This window comes from Anopheles gambiae, chromosome 3 (assembly GCF_943734735.2).
Source record: "Anopheles gambiae chromosome 3, idAnoGambNW_F1_1, whole genome shotgun sequence".
Classification (NCBI taxonomy): Eukaryota; Metazoa; Arthropoda; class Insecta; order Diptera; family Culicidae; genus Anopheles; species Anopheles gambiae.
The window spans coordinates 25003530-25021781 of record NC_064602.1 but is presented as its reverse complement, the minus strand read 5'-3'; the positions used below and the strand labels follow the sequence as shown (position 1 = coordinate 25021781).

Sequence of the window (18252 nt, the reverse complement as noted above, 5' to 3'; positions counted from 1 at the left end):
AGATCTAGTGATTCGTTGGGGGCACTGCAATGGGAGGGAAAGCCATCTCCACCTGCGCTCTTATCCTTTGTCATGATAAATCGTACTACCGAGCGAACAGGCAACAGTGCGCGTCTTATCGGTCCGTTCGCTATCTATTGCGTCCGTGGGTAGAGGGCGCTTTTCCTTTTTCCTTGACGTACTTTTCTTTCACCAAACGTGTTGGGGGAGTTTTTGGCCTTTTATCTACTTTCGCTATCTACTGCTGTTCTTGGTCGATGTTGTAGGTCCTGTCGATGTTTTTCCTTATCTTTTTCGTAGCTTTTTTCGTGTGTAAACTTTCCAACTTTGCCGTCTTTTCGGTCGCTCTCACTCTTACTGTAATGGCTTCTTTACGCTGCGTGTCTCGACCGTCTCGATCGCAGCACGGTACGGACGGAAAAACATAGTTCCTTATCGCGCTCGGGTGTAGGGAAAACCCATTTTCCTCGCTGTCCACGGGCTTATCGCGCACGTTCGTCGTTTGCTCGTGCTACATCACCCCACACACACACAGCAAGGCTAGCTTGTTTGTTATCGTTCAATCTTCTCCTCCTTCTCGGCTCCTTCCTTTCGCAAGGATATTCACCTGTCTTCGAAGGCAATACCACGCAAGGATATGGCTCGTTTCTCGGCGATTCGACCATCGTTTGCCAAAGTGCTGGCACGATTCGCGCACTATCTCATCGGGACTATCTCGTCGCCATGCTTCAAACGCTTCTATCGATTCCTTTCCCAACCTCGGTGCTTCAGCCACTTCCTCTCTCTCTCTCTTTTCTTCCATTTAGCACGGTACGATCCTCATTCATCTTTTTCTTACCGGACTGAAATCGGTGAGCTCTGCGAATGCCGATCGTCGACGACAGATAAGCGACCGAAAACGCGTATCGTTCCAACGAGCGGGTGGTCGAATGTATCCTTCCAAACACACGCACACACACACACTCACAGCGACATTGGCTCGCCTGCTCACACCACCACACACACGCCAAAGGGACAGACGGATTCCGATGCGGAAGTGAGCGCAAGATAAGCGGCCAGCGATGCATTTGGGAGCGATTCAATACATTTCCGTCTGTTTGGCGGACAGATAAGGAACCCCATTTTGGGACGATGGTGATGAGGACAGACAATCCCTGCGAACAGGGGTGGGTCGAAGGGATGGAGAGGATGGAGGACGGAGCAGGATATATGATAGATGTGAGCTGGAGATTGCTGGAATGAATGGAAAATGTGCGATAAAAACCCATTCTTCGGTGTGCCGCATGCAGAACAAGCAATATTTGGGTGTAATTTTTATTGGGGGTTTCTCGTTTTATGCGTCTGTCGAGGGTGACGTTGGGTTTTGTGGAGTTTTTTTAAGCCTGTAATATTTATTTCATTTATCTTACTTACATTCAACATTGAACCAGATAACTATTAAATATAGTTTGATTTGTTTTTAAACAACTTTAAAGAAGCTTTTAGAAACAACAACTTTTAGAAGAATCAAGAAAGTATAAATCTAAGGCAATAAAATGGGTAATTTCCTACCAAAAGATTCTAACAAAGTTCTCTTGAACGAATGGCATGAGAAAAATATCAGTGAAATAACCTTGAAGAAAGGAACGCAAGGGATAAAATATTGTTGAGCAAAACAGAAAGCAAAATGACGTCATAAAAAGGCAGTTTAAAATCTGTATTCCTTATCAGCAAAAGAACATAGACAAACCAGAGAAGGTAAAACGCGTGTTCTTACTCTGCATCTCGTTTATTGCAGTATCATTAACTGTGAAACATTCCCCAAAAAGACTAAAATGCCTGTATGTTGAAGTGCATTCTCATTTGTTTCAACGGTTTCATGTTTGGCTGGCTTTTTATCCCTATCACACGCTTTCAATCACGTACGGATCCTTCAGATCAAAATCTGTTCCTTTCACCCAAACGAACATAGCAATGGTGCCTCGTAGAGGTCGTTGTATATTACCGACCGCGACACGTCCCAACTTCTACGCCAAGGTAAGCATTCTAGCCCTAATCTGATGAATGGCGCGCTTCCCCAGTGGCTTCCCATTCGTGGGAAGGAAACAGTGGATTAAGATTTTGCCATCCTTCACCCAAGACTGCGCCTTATCAGCGAACACACTCATCCTGATTGGTGCGACAAGGACTCGGGTTGGGTTGGAGTGTGGGTGTAGTTTGTTTACGTTTACTCGCGACCAGGATACGATCAAGCAAACACTTTGAGCGCGTCCTTCAGTGGAGAGGAAACACACAAACACGCGCGCGCACACTACGCCGATGGAAAGGACATTGATAAGGACGGCAATCCTGTTTCAGCGCACACATACAGCCACATACATACGAGCACACACATGCACAGATTGACCGAATGATGAAGCTGGTGTGTGGAAGATAAGATGAGTTGGTAAGCAGGATGGAGGATGAAGGAGATCAGAGGGGACGAGCGAAAGGATGCTGAACACGACACGAATGGTCGCGATGTGGTGCTGGGAACACACGGCAGTTCTGTTGCTGTGCGATTGCTGATACTGGAAAAGCGATATAATGTTATTAAGAGGCTATCAAAACAAACCACACACCAATACACACGTAGCAGCGGGGTTTGGAGACGGTCGTACCCTTTTCGCCGGCACCATGCCACTCGAACGGGCTCGTACGCCAACCAAATGTCGCCCAGCGACGGAACAAATGTGAGGAAGGGCTGTGTTGGGTAAACGTCTTAAATTGCGGTTTGATGTATTTAAAGTAAAGTTTTCCCTTTGTTAGCTACATGAAGATGGTTTTACAATCCTTGGGAAAAGATAAACGTATATTGTGTGAGGAAAGTGTATTGTAGAAAAGGATGGGTTGGAGAATGGTTTACTGCTCATGTATACACCATTAACGGTTTTGCATGTTGTATAAAAGCTGATTGCAAATTACATTTATGACGAATATATTATTGATCAGTAGATGATGAGACAGGTGTCATTTTGGCATTAACTATCATTTAAGGTCAGTAAATTTAAAAAATAACTAAATCCTTTATAACCCATCCGATACGAACCAATTCGGAAGGACATTATTGAGTGCAAATAATCCGATCCTACGTGCTTCTTTTTCTGCTTATCATACAACCATCGAAAAGCATCGGGACAAAAAGCACCCCTTCGCATTACCAACACGATCACTCGCGTAATACTCAATCTCTCTCTCTAAACGCTGTCCTGTCGTTGTCCTCGACGGTGTAAAAGAATTCCAAGCCCATTTCCGACACCCATTAGTAGCCGAGGCACGAGCGGCATTGGGTGTTTCACAGCTGTCCAAACGACAAACCATCCTTCCGGAGTCGGGCAGTCCCTTCCAAGGTGAAACCATTCAGCCCAACCGGGGGAGTGCCTTTTTCGGGAGGACAACGACAAAGTGTCACGAGAGACTCCGGAGGAATGGCTGCCGTCATCCGGCTCTACTACTGGCAAGGAAGCGATAATCTTCTCAAATGGATCAAATTTAATTTCCGTTTCATTCTCAGACACTTATCCACACGGCGTCTGTTTGGGTGTTTGGGAAGCATGCCGAGACTCGTGAGTGATGAGCAATGAAAGAGAAGGAAAATGTCGGGTTTTTCGCAAACGCCAAGCCAAAGCAAAAGGGTGGACTCCTTTTTGGGAGCATCGAGGACGATGGATCCTTGCAGGATGTGTTCACCTGGCCAGTAGATAAAGCGTACGCCACAACAAGCATGTAACACTTTACTTCTTGTGTGTGGCTGGCCAGTCGTTTGCTGCAAATGTGGTTGTGTGTGAGTGTATTCGCGTGTTTTATCTCATTCTTTTTGGTGCTTGTCTGGCAGTTAAAACTCGTCCACGTCGCTATCAAACCCCGACAGCAAACGATGCAGCAGTATAAACACGGATTCAGTGTTGCTCCACCAATGGGCTGTCCGAGGGGATAACACAGGGGGAAAAGGGCCCGAGAGCGGTCATAAAAAATGATAAACGAATGATATTTTACATCGCATCGTGCACCTTTTTTAATCCTCTCATTTTCCATCATCATCAGCGTCATCGTCGCCATCACAATCTCGATGGGCGAAACAGAGAGCGGAGTGGGTTGTGTTGAGGATGGATCATGGCTGGTATCGTTCATTTCCGGACATGTAGAGTGGATGGGGCGAGTAAAACGAAGACATGGAAGGGCGAGGTGAACGCGATAAGAAGCAGTTTTAAAATCATACCTTTCGGACCGCCTCGGACACCTTTGGTTACGATACTGCTAATCGTGAAAATGGTAAATAAAACGACATCTTAATGATCACCCCGAACCACCTTCTTCGCCCTTAAAACTGCGTGTCCTTTTTTTCTAGTTATGTCCTTCGAGGTCACCCTTATGCGTTGCCTTAAAACGCCGGAAAGTTAAAGACGTTTTTTTCTGGGACAAATACAACTAAAAAACAAGAATTTTGACCCATACTGTCCTGTGCTTCAAACGAGCGACAGAGAGAGTTAGAGCACCATAAACGATGGCAATGAAGCGTTTGCAATTAAAATGGTAGCCAGTCGGTGATGTTTCCTCAGCGGTTTGGAAGGTGTCGTGGCGATTAAAAAAGAACATTTGGTCACCTTGTGCTACGGTTGAAGTGGGAGTCTTTAATTTCTATCCCCCAAAAGAATCTCCTCGCACGCCACATTAGTGTCCCCAAGTACCACCAAAGGCAAACGAACCGGAAGGGAGGATAAGCACGGCCACCAAGCAGCACGTGTTGATGGGAGGAAGGAATTAAAAAACGCACCAACGTTGATGGCGGGATGATTTCGCTCATCTAAATAAGCAAATTGTCCCCGGCATTTGGCATGCTAATCGGTGAAATCTGGTTTAATGGTTTTCATTCCGTGTTGGGTTGGGCGGCGGATAATGGCCATTAGAAAAGAAATTAAAACTGTGCGCATTGAAATTTGGGCGTTTTATGCATTGTCTAACGATATTCAACAATTGTTTAAGTGAATGGAATTGTTTCATAAGAAATGATTATTTATTCTTTGTAAGAAATGATGGCTCGAGAAACTTTGATTGCAAACTTAGCTAGTCCGCATGCTTATCATATTTTAAACATTTTTATTTTGCCGAGAAAATGTCATTTTGGGCCAAAACTGATCGTAAAACTGGCAACCGCCATTTACCATTTAGCTCTCCTGCTACGAACATAATCAAACCTGCATAATCTCCTAGATCTCTCTAAGCACGGATTTAACCCGCAACCCTTTACCCGCCCTACATTACTTGGTTTTGGAGCTTAAAAATCACTAAAAACTTTATCAACCCTTTTCCAGCCACACTGAGCGGGACCAAAGTACTACCGCAGAGTGGGAAATGCGGGATAACACCCCATCGCTGACCTTCAAAAGCCACCCCAAACTCCCAAATGGCTGACGGGGCGTGACGTTTAAGTGTCGCGAAAAATCACATTTGCAAAGTGGCAAGTACAGTTCACGAGAAGAGGACAAGGTGGGATTTCTGGTACACACTATCAGTGTTTAGCGATCGGATTTATTCAAACCGGAGCGAGCAGCAACTGTGAAGCGAAAGGCTCATCTCGAAATCTCCATCATAATCCCGCTGTAAAATGAGATAATGGAATTAGGCAAAAAAAACTCGACTCCAACTACATGCCAGATATCAAGCCTTCAACACCACGAAAAGTGTCACACAGTTCGTGTGAAAAGAGTGACGGAAAGGTGGAATAAAAATAGGAATTTACACTATCGCAACTAAAACGATCCACTGCCATGGAGACGCCTAGCTGCCTATGTGATCGATGTCGAGTTTTGCAGTTTGACGTTCGTCGTTTGTCGTATACCTCAATTGTAAACTGCATCGTTGCATGGAGCTTCTGTAGCAGAAGAGCAGAGATGGAGGCTGGCAGGCGCTTATCAGTTGGACGTATGCGGATAAGCGAGCTCTGACGGACCGACTGACAACCGTCGATATCGAGAAGACACACCGACAAAAAAGGGAGTTTTCATTTGATTAGAAATGCAACCAGCATTGTGCATTCAAACAGTCGGTACATTGATGCACTGACCGGGCACGATTGAAGGCAGAAACCAGAAGGACGAGCGTTACAGGAGCAAAAACAGGAAAAAAACTCTCAACGCGGACAAACGTGTCCATCCATCCGCATTCGGGCCGGATGTCTAATCTCGCCGAACGTCAACCGAGACAACCCTGGTGGGTGGAACCACTTCCACGTTTGTCATCACTGGGACAGGATAGAAGCAAATAACGTTTTGGGTCGGATGGTGTAAAAATGGGAAGAAAAACCCTTCCAACCCTATTGTATTGCTCGGCTTCCATCAGAGGCAATGACATTCGATAGCGATAAGTCCGTTTACCGATAGAGTTCGACTGTCGAAAAGAGTGTGATGCCGGTGGTATGTGTGTTTTGATTCGTGTTTTTTTGGTTACTTACAAGGCTGGGTCGACATGATGCCTTCTCGCGAAATCCTTTCAGTTATTGATTTGCTGCACTCACATGTCATGGTGGAAGGAGTACAGCGAACATCCCGGTAGACGTGATTACAACCAGAAAGTTGGTCGAAACTATTCTTGAATATTTGTTGTGAGAGAGCGAGAAAAATTTCCACCCACAAGAAAGAGACCCCAAATTGACACGAGAAAAGGATGTGGAATCGACGTAAAAAATGCCTCCAAACAACAGCCCAGACTCCAACACACAACACAACGCATCATTGTGCCGGAAGAACCGCGTGGTCGGTGCATCGTGGTGCACCATGAATGCATTCCACCGTCCATGGCAACGACCAACGAGCGAGTTTCAATTGATTACCGTCGAAACGTCGTCCTTCTAGCCACTACTGTTTGTTCGTTCGTTGTTGTTGATGGCGATGATGGAGGAACTCTCTCGTCGAACGTTCGATTACGAACAAACTTCTCTGGCCTTGGTTCATAGCAGTGGAGAAGGTAGAAAGCACTGTGATGTTTCATCAAATTCATCAAACCATCCATCGCTCCAATGGACGCCGGTCTGTTCGATTTTACCACCCAACGTAGCTCCTTCTGAAGGACGGGGACTGGAAGCGTTGACAATCGCCCCTTTACAATCACCCTGAACTGTACAGCGAGAGTGCAGCTTCCACAAACGGAAACGAGTGTTCAATTTGGGTTGGGAAAAACGCAGCAAACGATGCGTTCGATGAGAAATGCGTGATTGCAGTCGCAATGCGCGTTCGTTGTCTAGCTGTTGCAGTAGAAAAGCGCGTTTCTTGTGTGGTGTCGCGGTTTCATTTTTATGCCGTCCTGTTGGAGTCGTCTACTCTCAAGCTAACTGCTAACGGTCCTGGACGGTGTTCCTGTTGTTGGCGCCTGGATCATTGGAGCGAATTGCAGCTGCAGTTCCCTATAGGCAATGGTTTTTCTGCACGGATTTCGCAGAATTTAGCCAATACTTAGACAGAAAGGAAGGAAAGAGCACGAGTAGGACAACAAGAGATGCGTTCGGGTCAATTGTAATCGACCGTTGATGCACCGAACTTCAAACATCGTCCGCGGGCTGCATTGCAAGTGTGTGTCAGTCGGGACAAAAAGTGGTGACTCGCGGTCCAAACAACGGAAGTAAAGGATTGTGTGCTGCGGTTCTTCTGACTATTTGCTCCAGAGAACTTGACAAATGTACGCACCGTTTAGGAAACGACCTTTCTGACCCGTTAGGCAGAGTGTTTGACGTTTTTGCAAGGCTTTTCCGGAAAAATTGCATTTCCGAATAACCTTAGAGGAATGTTGGTGATGACAGCGTTTGAAAGGAAAGTTTGATGAATGTTTGAAGAAATAAACTTAACGTTGTACGATAGTTTGATAGCAAAGGGCCGTTTTGAATGATTTACTTGATTAAAATGCGTACTTAGAGGAGCTACAAATTTAAAGACCTCATCTTGCAAGATACTGCAAATGGAACAAAGAAAGTTTAGCAATTGCTAGTAGCATTCAAACAAAGCTATACGCATATACGATTATTAAAACCATGAGTCACAAGAAAGTCACGAACAACGACTAGTTCTCCGTTTCTTATCAGCAGCCACACCAGTATCACGGATACACACTTCAATCAATCGGTCGTGATGGTGTCAATTTTGCTTTAAATGACTGCAACGCCAAGGGCAAGGGAAATGGACCAGTCAAGGGATGCAACGACACAGGAAGAACCTCTACTTGCTCAAAACCCATCCACTTGCATCAGACCGACCACCCAGCTTGTGCTTGATCAAAAAAGCAAACATCATCGGCTTGGATCGATTTCCTCTTCAAGCGATCAATCATGCCGCCGACGAGAGGAAGGTAATTGAAGTCAGGGCGCAGTTTTACATCAGTTAGTGCATCAGCACTGAACGGAAACGGAAGAAGAAAGTAAACGAGACGATGTCTAGCATAAAGAAATCATGAAAAATAGGAGAAAAAAAAACTCAGGAGTTAAAAATAAAAGAACGAGTGCAAGATGCAGCCGATGATTTCGATGACTCTTGAGAGGAGATTGTGCACTTGGTGTGGTAGGATGAGGTGGCCATCGACCGAGTCCCTTCCTTAATTCGCATGAAGCCTTTCGATTAACATTCAATCGTAGCGGTGGCCGTTCCTGCCAGTCAGCCGCAAGTGATACGCAAAGGACGCTTCATTCCCGGTGGCCACTTTACCGTAAAGACGATAGAGAGAAGAGAGAAACAAAAAAACGCTTCCGCGCATTTCAGGATAACGATGTGTGAGAAAAAAGGACTTCTAAAGGGTTGGAACAAAAATCAACCTCGCAGTCTATGCGAATGATAAGCTTGATGCAATGGAGCGGCAGTGAGAATTCGCGGAAACCGAGTGCTCCTTGACTGAGCCGGGCGAGAACGATTCACTCGAGATCCTGATGCACCAGAATGATTGAGCAGATTTCGAAACTTTTCTTGAGCGCACACTCACACACCAATGTGCTCACCGAGAACGGGAAATCTTCATGATACTAAGCATTCTAAGGATCTGCCTTCACAGAGCCCTCCACAGAGCTGTCGTTTAGCGAAACAAAGTTTCAAGCTTCATCCGGTTTTGATTTCCCTCCACTCTGCGGCCACGGACACTCGCCCGTCCCTGCTTGGAGGCTATATTTATTCTTTTTCTTAGCGAGCTCGTGCATTGGGGTGTGTTTCTGGAAGGATTCCACGGACGTCCTCATACCATCGTTAGAGTCGTTATCAGTGGCGATGCAAGTTCGTTCGGAACGTTCCTTTGCCCGGTTTGACGCTTCATAAAGTTCATCATCATTTCCTCGTCGTCTCATTTCCTTTTGCCTCCTGTGCGGTCCTGTTCTATCGGGAGTGCATTTCTTGGCTGCAGCACGGACGGACTCTGCATCCTCTTTCTTGGAATGCACATCTTACACTCAAACACTGTGGGCGCGCGCGTGTATGTGTGAGTGTCGAGTGCTATCCGAAGCTGCAGAGCACGGTTATCAGTGCTTCGAGCTGATAGCTCTCCTTGCCGACTTGCCAGCCTTGTGCCGTTCGTTGAATGGTAAAACAGGAAATCACTGCTTTCAAGATCCGTCGAAGCACGAGAAGTTGGAAAGAACTCGCTTCTTCGCCGAGTGTTCGTGGTCACCGAGGCAAGAAGCAAGACGAACCGAACTGCAAACACCGACCAGCTCTGGTGCAAGTGAAAAAAGGAAAAACACCGTTGTCTTCTTTTCCGTAGGTTGTGTCAAGAAAAGGCTCTGCATTCCAACTGATACCGAGTGGTGGGATGCCTTTCTGCAGCGATGCCTTCCTATCGTTGCGTTGCAACAGGAATCGGGATTCGGGATTGGTTCTGCAGGGGAAGACGTCAAACCATCACCAACCACAATCCTGTTTTTCACAAGATTGCACTCCTCCCCGGGGACGTATCCTGTGAGATGACGTTAAATATTATTTATAAAATTTCGTATCACACAATTTATAGCGAAAACTGCATCGCAGAAGATTTGTTCGACTGCGAACGAGATAAAAGGACACTCCCGAACGTCACTGTGTCGTACAGTTGGTGTGCCATCTCCCTTTTTAGTTTGGTCGAAATAGAAGGATTGTCCCACTGTGAGTAGGAAGTGGTGTTCATGCTGTGTCTTTGTTGGGGAATGACGATACTTTTGAAGCCTTTTGGGGATGCTGATTTCGTTGCATGCTCGCTGTGGTAGAAATAGAGTTTCTAAACAGCACCTTCCTTCCTCCCAGCTACTGCATTGCTACCAGAACAGTAAGCGTAAAGAAGGACACCTAATCCGACATATCGTTTCTCGCTTGGTTCCAGCGTCCCACTTTCACCGGCTCCAGGGAGGGAGGGAGCACACGATAAACGACGACATTTTATTTCCGTTGTCGTAATAATATTCGGAAAGGTTTTTTCGTGTGTGTGTGTGTATCCAACGCCAGAAGAAGAAATCGGGAAGCAAGTGGAGCGGGAATGGAAAATGCATGACTTTGGATGTGCACCAGGCGACAGCTTTTCCATTTCCGGATGGGATCGTTCAACGATCGAGTGCTTTCCCGCTGCTTCCTTGCTTAAAGGAGAGTAAAAACACGGTCGGATCGGTTGTTTGCATAATGATGAAGACGTTCGATAGGTTCGAATTTTGACACTCCATTATCGGGAAACCGTTGGCGGGCGAATTATTTTCAAACTGCCCTGTTTGAACGATAAATGTGGATGTAACGAAGGGGTTTTGGCAATGTAATCGGGTTTTTGAAGTACCCGATGAAAGTGTGGTTTTATGGGAAAAAAGGGAAGAAAGGATACTACACCCATTTGATGATCTTTTGCATGATTTCCGATGCTAGCTCAGTAGAGACCAAAATTTGTTTAACGCGCTGAACTAACGCTTCAGTTCGAGCTATAAATAAAACATTTTTTTCACTTACGTTAACGAAACAATCGATCAGAAAGATGGAACAACTGCACTAAAAGGGTTTGCCATCTTTCCCTCTTTGTCTTTCGCGCGAAACTTACCTGCAAAGAAAAAAGAAAGAAAAGGAAATAGAAAATAGGATAAATATCGAAAAGAAACATTAAATGGCAATATGACCGTGGGTCGTTTGGATCTTGTTGCGAAATTTATGCACGGTCACATAGTCGCGCAGACTCGAAGGGATGGTCGGTTACTAAAAAGAACGTCGCTATCAAAGATGATCCCTTCTCTTGGGCAATATTCCTCCCAAGACTAGTCGGAAATCGGCAATAAATTTCCCCATCGCCAACATTCCTTCGCCCTGGCGAGTTGAAATAGCGAAATCTATCATCATATCCGTTTTATACCATGGATGCCGCTGGCAGTATCTCACGGACCAAGGTTTTATAGTGATATGTTTGCGACAGAGAAAATTATTTTTTCGTTTTAAAAAATTTATTTACTACGTTTACACTGCGCGACGTTTACAGGCAACGCTTTTCACTGTTTTATATGTTGTTAGCTTAGCAATGATTTTACTCCATTTCAGCTGTCTCCACTTCTGGTTGGTGTAGCACGAGTCGTAGTAGGGGCAATATTCGCTCGAAAGTAGGCAGCAGGGTGTCGGTAAAGTAGTAACACTCGTAAAGAGATCGAGCCGCCAGCGAGCATGCGTCATGTCCTTCCCGGCGCAATCGTGCGACACAGTAGTCTCCCTCGAGCTCGTTGTCGAATACGTCCGGTTTGGGTGCACCGAACTGTAGCTTAAACCGATCCGCAAATGGTCCGTGCTGGTCCGAATAAAGTCCTGCCCGGATGGTGAAGCATCGTAACAGGCAACGAGCTGGTTCGGTGTGCAGGAACAGCTCGCTGGATGAAGTCCACTGCTCAAAGTCCGAGAACGGAATGTCCAGCACATCGAGACAGAAGTGCATGGTTTCGGTGAGTCGCTCGTCGCTGAGCGGTACCACCTTGGGACAGTTGAGCAGTTCGCCGTACTGCTGCAGGTAACACTGGAACGTCTCGAACGCTCTGCTGCACAGGTCGTCTTCTACCGGTGCTTTGCGCTCAATGCAACGGTACGTTCGATTATAGTAGTCTGAGTCACTGGTGTCCGGCATGAAGTACTGTGCTAACACGTGCTCGTTTAGCGTTCCGTCCGACTTCCACCATTGCAGAATCAATCCGACGCAGCGAAGCATTTGCTTGGTTTTGGCATCGTTCGAATAGTTGTACATGAGGTACTGATATAAGCGATGCTTTGGGAGGTTCAGGTAGGTTACACACTCGTGCTGTGCTTGCACAATGCTCTGAACGATCGCACCATGTTCGGTAAAGGCAAAGGAACAAGCCGTTAGGCCAAGTGACACGAGAGCTCCGACCAACAACCGAGTGGTGAACATGGTGGACAATAACTACGACCGGCTAGGGTTAAAAGGTTTTAGTTTTATAGGTGAACTTAAAGCACTTGCTGTAGATGTTGTTGACCTATGCACGTGATTTCTGGCATAAACATAACGGATTTATCTAAGCACCATGGGAACGGTGTGTTAATGTATCTATCATCACAGAAATGAATATCCCCGGAAATAACAACCGTATTGAAGGAAGTGTTTTTGCGCATGATAATTGGGGTGAGGAAACAGTCACGGAAGTAAAATACAAAGCGACAAGAATGTTACATGCTGGGCGAAGCTCTTGGGATAAGCTGAACAAAGAAACGCCAAGTTTGGTTGTTTTGGTTTTTTAAAGATAGCTGTTTTACTTGGTAGTTTAAATATCATTTAGACCATTATGTTTTTTCACACGGAGCTCACCAAATCCTTTGAGTTAATTCACCAAAACTATGATTTGATGTCCCAAGCTAAATAATATTTAAGCCACACATAAACGTCAACATTCCATTCAACATCATTCTTGTCATTTATGACTCATGTGGTGACTCATAATTTTCAAGTAATAAAAGCCGCAGTCTACAATACATCAGGCTTATCGCTCACATTTCGTCCCGTTTACCTTCACCACCCAAGTTAAGCCAGAGGGTCTGGTTATTTTACGTTTCATTTGCAACAGGTTTGTAATAAGCCTCAGTCGAACCAGGAAAAAAATGTTTCCCTAGAACCTGTTGGTATCAGCTACGGCCTACAGACACTCACTCGCGGTTCACGGGCGGTTGAGCGTACTGAACCATGATACAATGCTTGTGGGCACCGGAGTTGCGATAAATTGAAATCAACCGCCTCCAAAACAGCCATTTTAACCACCGCATATGTTTCTTTGCCAATATGCGTAATGCTTCAACTCTTTTGTCCAAATATGGGGACACTACCGTGGTGCCAAGGCTTTTGGAATGCCTTTTTTTGTCTGCTTTTATACTGTTGCATCCGTTGGGTTGTAATTAATTTGCAATTGATATGGAATTTTCCTCATCAACGCCTTTGCTCAATGGCAACGAATGGTTTATTTTGAATTCCAGCAGGATTAACCGGTGTTAGTGTTTCGATGGAGATAAGAATTGATAACGACAAAATCATTTATGTGAATGCGTTAGCTTCAGTTTCACAATTGCATCAGAACATTAAAACTCATCAACAATAGTTTTTAGATTTAGAGTTTTTCTCATGTATGAAGTCTTTTCTACAGCCCACTTGCTACAGAAACTCTTCTAAATGCAATTATTTTTGCTGTCCATCATTGCTCCCTGACCCCTGCTTGAGATGGCCATCAGTTGGTCGCAATTTATTGCTCTCCGCAGCAAACAAAAGTTACCTTCAGCAGAAATGATGGAAGGATTGTTTGTTTTCTGGTGACACTTTCAAATACCTTGCTTGAGACGACGGCCAAGAATTGTCAGTGTTGTAACTCAAAGCATTCCACTCCACGAGCAGCACTGGTAGTGGTTGGTAGAGATAAGCGACCGACCAACACCCAACAATCCCTTCCACGGGTAATTCTTTTCTTTTCGCTCGTTTTGCTTCCCATTTTCACGCGCTCACACCCGATAAACCATCGTTCGATTATGGAAAAGCGGTAAAATGTCACAAACTCAATCGATTGGTCCAAAACTTTCCACCAACGAGCAGACCCCAATTTTTTGCACTGTCAATCGTACCAGGAATGTTGCGCCACTGCTGGCTGTACTGTGATATCGGCAAGCATGTAAATCAGCCACCAAACTCAGTGAAGGTGGTGCGAAGGTGGTCTAAGCATAAGATTTATGTTCCAGCATCGATATCGTGCTGACGGCGGTCGCTGTCAACGGCAGCCTGTGCAACCCTTTACACGGAACTCCCAAAACCACGCATACTCTCTGATACATTGAAAAGGCACAAAAAAACGACGTCTATTCAACGACACTAATCAAAATCTGGTCCGCCAGGTGGATAGATTCCTTCGGCGTCTGTGCACGTTCGTTGTTGTTTGTAATCGTTCGCGTTGGCGCTTGGATGATAATTTATCACCATCGGTCGTGAGGAATGTGTAACATAAGCGTTTGTAGTGTGGAGATAAAAAGTGTACTTGGTGTATCTATTGTTAAGGTTTAACTGATGTGTTGTTGAAGGGGAAGTTGGTTTTGCTGCATTAAACAATGGGAAACAATGTGATAGGGATTTTTTAGCATAAAATGAGGTTGATAAATCAACAACATGTGTATAATTATATTTATTTGGACACGTTTATGTTATCAAAAATAACAAACAAAAAATAAAATCGCACTTTGATGGGAAGATTTGGAATTCAATACGTCACTCTTGATACAAGCCATATTCAACAACAACTTCAACTTTGCACCTCTCGCACAACCTGAACTGCTTGAAAGTGTTTGTTTAGGCCTTGATCGCGTGCAAAGTTGCGCTGTACACGCGATTGGGGCGGTGCTAACCATTGCGGTCGAATAAGCAAACTCTTTTTCTCATTCGCTTTCTGAAGTGCTGTGCTCCAACGCTCACAATCGCCATACTTTCAGTCGGACAGTCTGTTTTCATCCGGTTTTGGTCGGGGAGGTAGACGAAAGCTTTTGTTGATTGTTGGTGCGTACAATCGTGTACTTGCTTTGCTCTTTTGTTTGCTTCTTCGCAGCTTCATTGGGGCGAAACAGCTTTTGGGTTCGATCGTTTACATACCAAACGGTGGAGTAACGATGGTGTTCCTGATCTTTTAACCAATCGGAGCTCTGCATTCAGATCTTTACTTTCTTGGTAAAAAATGTGTTTGCACGTAGCAACATATCGGATAGTTATTATTAATAATCTTTCAGCTGAAGGAGATTTTGAGGATTCGAGATCGTATTTAAAATTTCAGTTAGAAACTCAAACCAACAGTGTTGGGAAATATTGCTTCTCTTTAGTCACATTGTTCTTCACAAGACTTGATTTAACATTCAAAATTTTTAATACATCACATGGAATTATCTTCGATACAATTTTCAAATTTGTTTAAGGATTTTCCTTAAACATATTTTCTTTCCCAAATCATTGACATTATCAACCTAAGCTCTGTGTCAGATTATCTTTCCGAAATATTTTAAGATTAATGAAATAATGTTGATACCTTTAGATACTTTTTTCAAGAGCTGGCGTCAGTTCGAGCTTAATCTCACTCTTGGTAGGCGAGACGGAGCCCAACTGTCGGCTGCTTAAGAATTGAGGGCGGGATTTACTTTAGCTTCAAGTTGCTACTCTCGTCCCTCTCGCCACCGTCCAGAACAAACTATCACCGGATCACCATTTGCGATCTAGAAAAAGGGGAAGCGTGGTGAAGCGTGGAGGATGAGGAAAATAAATCCCTGATAAGCTTTCAACGCAAAGGTAAGCGCGTATGTACGTGAGCGTAGTTTGGGGAGCACTGCGAGAGTGATTTCATAAATCCCGAAGGTGGTTCTGGCGGGCCCAGATCGAGCGAGCGGAGCAGAATTTCCGTAATTTATTGCTTTAAGTGCTGGATGCCGATAAGCGAACTGATATCATTCTTCTTTTCCGAGCGCCAAGCGCCAGCCGACTCCAACGACGGAAAGGAGAGGTCCAGCAGAGGCTCTTCGTGTTGCTGCCGTTGAAATCTTTAGTTTTGCTCCGTCTACTGGACAGAGTGGGATGTGGTCGAAAGGCAGACAAGAAAAGGAAGGGTTGAAGAGATAAGTCAACGAGTAAAGAGAGGGAGAGATGATATGGTCCAAATGTAAACCATTTTTCGTCGGCTTAGGGATTGCTGATCGCGACAATATATCGCAAAATACCAAATTGTCGCGCCAACGTACCCCGGACGTGGTGACTTCATGTCCCGCTTTCCATACTGCAGAGAAAGTAAAAGAGTCTGTCGTGTGGATGCCGAACAAATGTAGCGTTTTCCAGTTCTGCGGTGCTCGTTTAATGGCGCCAATAGAAGATAAATTGTTCCTGGTCTTGGACGATTGTATGGCCACTGTTTCTTTGTGTAACAAATAGTGGTAACTCTCATGATTGCTGAATAATGCTGCGCATTCCTTAAGGTAGTTTGAGTAAGTTCTCTGATAAAGAAATCAAAGAGTCATCCTCAATTTCCGTAAAAGCAAAAGTTCACTATCCGTTTACTTCATTTCCAATAATGCATTCAACTGATTAGACGTTTCGCTAGCACTCTGTCCCGACTTACCAAAGAGTATGATTCATTAAAATCGGATTATTAATTAGCACGACCCTGCTCTCGAGCTAATCCTATCACAACGTCAATGCTCCGGGCAACAGTAAAAGGTTTTCGGTTTCCCGATGGCCCAACATCGTGGTCCATTTAGTTAAGCTATCACACATCAGCCTTTGTATCGAGCCGTCTCCGCCACTGGGACAACACCGCGGAATAATATCTCCCCACCACCACAAGTCAAGGACCTCTGGCATTAGCACAACCACACCGAAGGAAACGCTATCTGATAAGCGCCAAAGAAAGAAAAGCAGTTCAGCAGTCGACTGATAGCCTGGTCAGGGCTTGAAATAAGCTCTCGTCCAAAAGCGTCTCCCCAATCAGTACGCTCCAATCTAAGCTGTGTGACGGTCAAAAACCGAACCAAAAACCAACCAAAACCAGCCATTTTTCGATGTGTGCAGATTGTAGATTTGGCCTGGTCCTGGTTCCGCTCCTATCAGTGAACGGAACAGATGAACTGGCCGGTCAGGGAGATTCCAATACCAGTGCTAGCAAGAGAAGAAAAAGCTAAATAAAATAAATAAAACCACTTTAGATCGTATGGTTGCGATCCATTAGGTTTATCATGGCGCAGTGATCGAACGATGGAGCTTGGCGAGACTTGGACACGTCGGAGGCTGTCGAGGAGGTTCGCCGACTGTTGTTAGTCGATTTTGGATTGTGTCGACAGACGTTGCTAACAGTCAACGGTCGGTTGGTGGCGTGAATCGTAAGCATTACGCTACTTACATCGCGTTGAACATCCTCTTCGGCGACGATGCGTCGATCGTTCTGATGATCTTTATGTGCGGTTGCCATTCGCGCGCTTGACCAAGACCAAGCATCCCTCGAATCTTGCCGATGGTATCACACGGGACAATAAAACTGCAGTAAATTGACACACCGAAGCTGATGAAAGTACATGCGTTCTTGAGCTAGTGATGGCTTGTTGGTCTGATGACCCGAAACATGACAAAAACAGGCAATGAAACAGGCTTTAACGGTTCATGGCAGACCTTTTTCGGAAGACGTTAAATTACTTTATGATTTAGTCAAGGGCTGTATATCATGTAGATTGGGTACTATGTCATTTAGTCAACCGAAATAATCAAACAAAGGATATTCGTTGAACTGTTTGCTATGTGAAACAAAGTACTTAAAGTAATTCCAATTACCTTTCATCCAAACAAGAATTTTTTGAATGAGATTCATGATACGCTAGAAATATGACTTAATTCTATGCCTTGATCTGAACGATTATGTTCTTTGGTTTGAGTAATGAAATGTGTAGTAATGCGGGTTTCTTTGATTTATGATCAAAATTTTCTTCCATCCAATGGTGTTCTGCAGAAATAAATAATGATCATTATCGCCCATTTTCTAGAGATGGCTTAGCACCGTCAGCCGTTTTATACCTGTATCCTGAATGTGCTACAGTGTAATCTCTTTTCTTTTATTACCGATAATCACAAATGGGTACTTAATCAAGTACAGTACGGACTAATACTCCGACTCTAGGTACAAAAGACCTGAGCGATCGAGTAAGAGCCGAACCTCGCTTAACGATCGTACAACAAATACACATTCCAACCACACGAGCCCCACGGATAAGGAAAGCCCATAATGCA

General features: G+C 44.8%; 2 protein-coding genes across 2 annotated transcripts in view; both read right to left on the bottom strand.

The window, feature by feature from the left end:
• LOC1280021 (zinc finger protein ush) overlaps window positions 1–18252 on the bottom strand; it is a 135075-nt gene that overhangs the window by 75662 nt on the left and 41161 nt on the right. The window lies entirely within an intron of this gene.
• On the bottom strand, window positions 11142–13858 carry LOC1280020 (general odorant-binding protein 45). Its single transcript, XM_061659260.1, has one exon. It carries the CDS (start codon window positions 12370–12372, stop codon window positions 11506–11508), a length of 867 nt encoding a protein of 288 aa, XP_061515244.1. The 5' UTR covers window positions 12373–13858; the 3' UTR covers window positions 11142–11505.

Coding starts and splice junctions, on each gene's coding strand:
- LOC1280020 (XM_061659260.1), bottom strand. CDS start 12,372: ATGTTCACCACTCGGTTGTTGGTCGGAGCTCTCGTGTCACTTGGCCTA.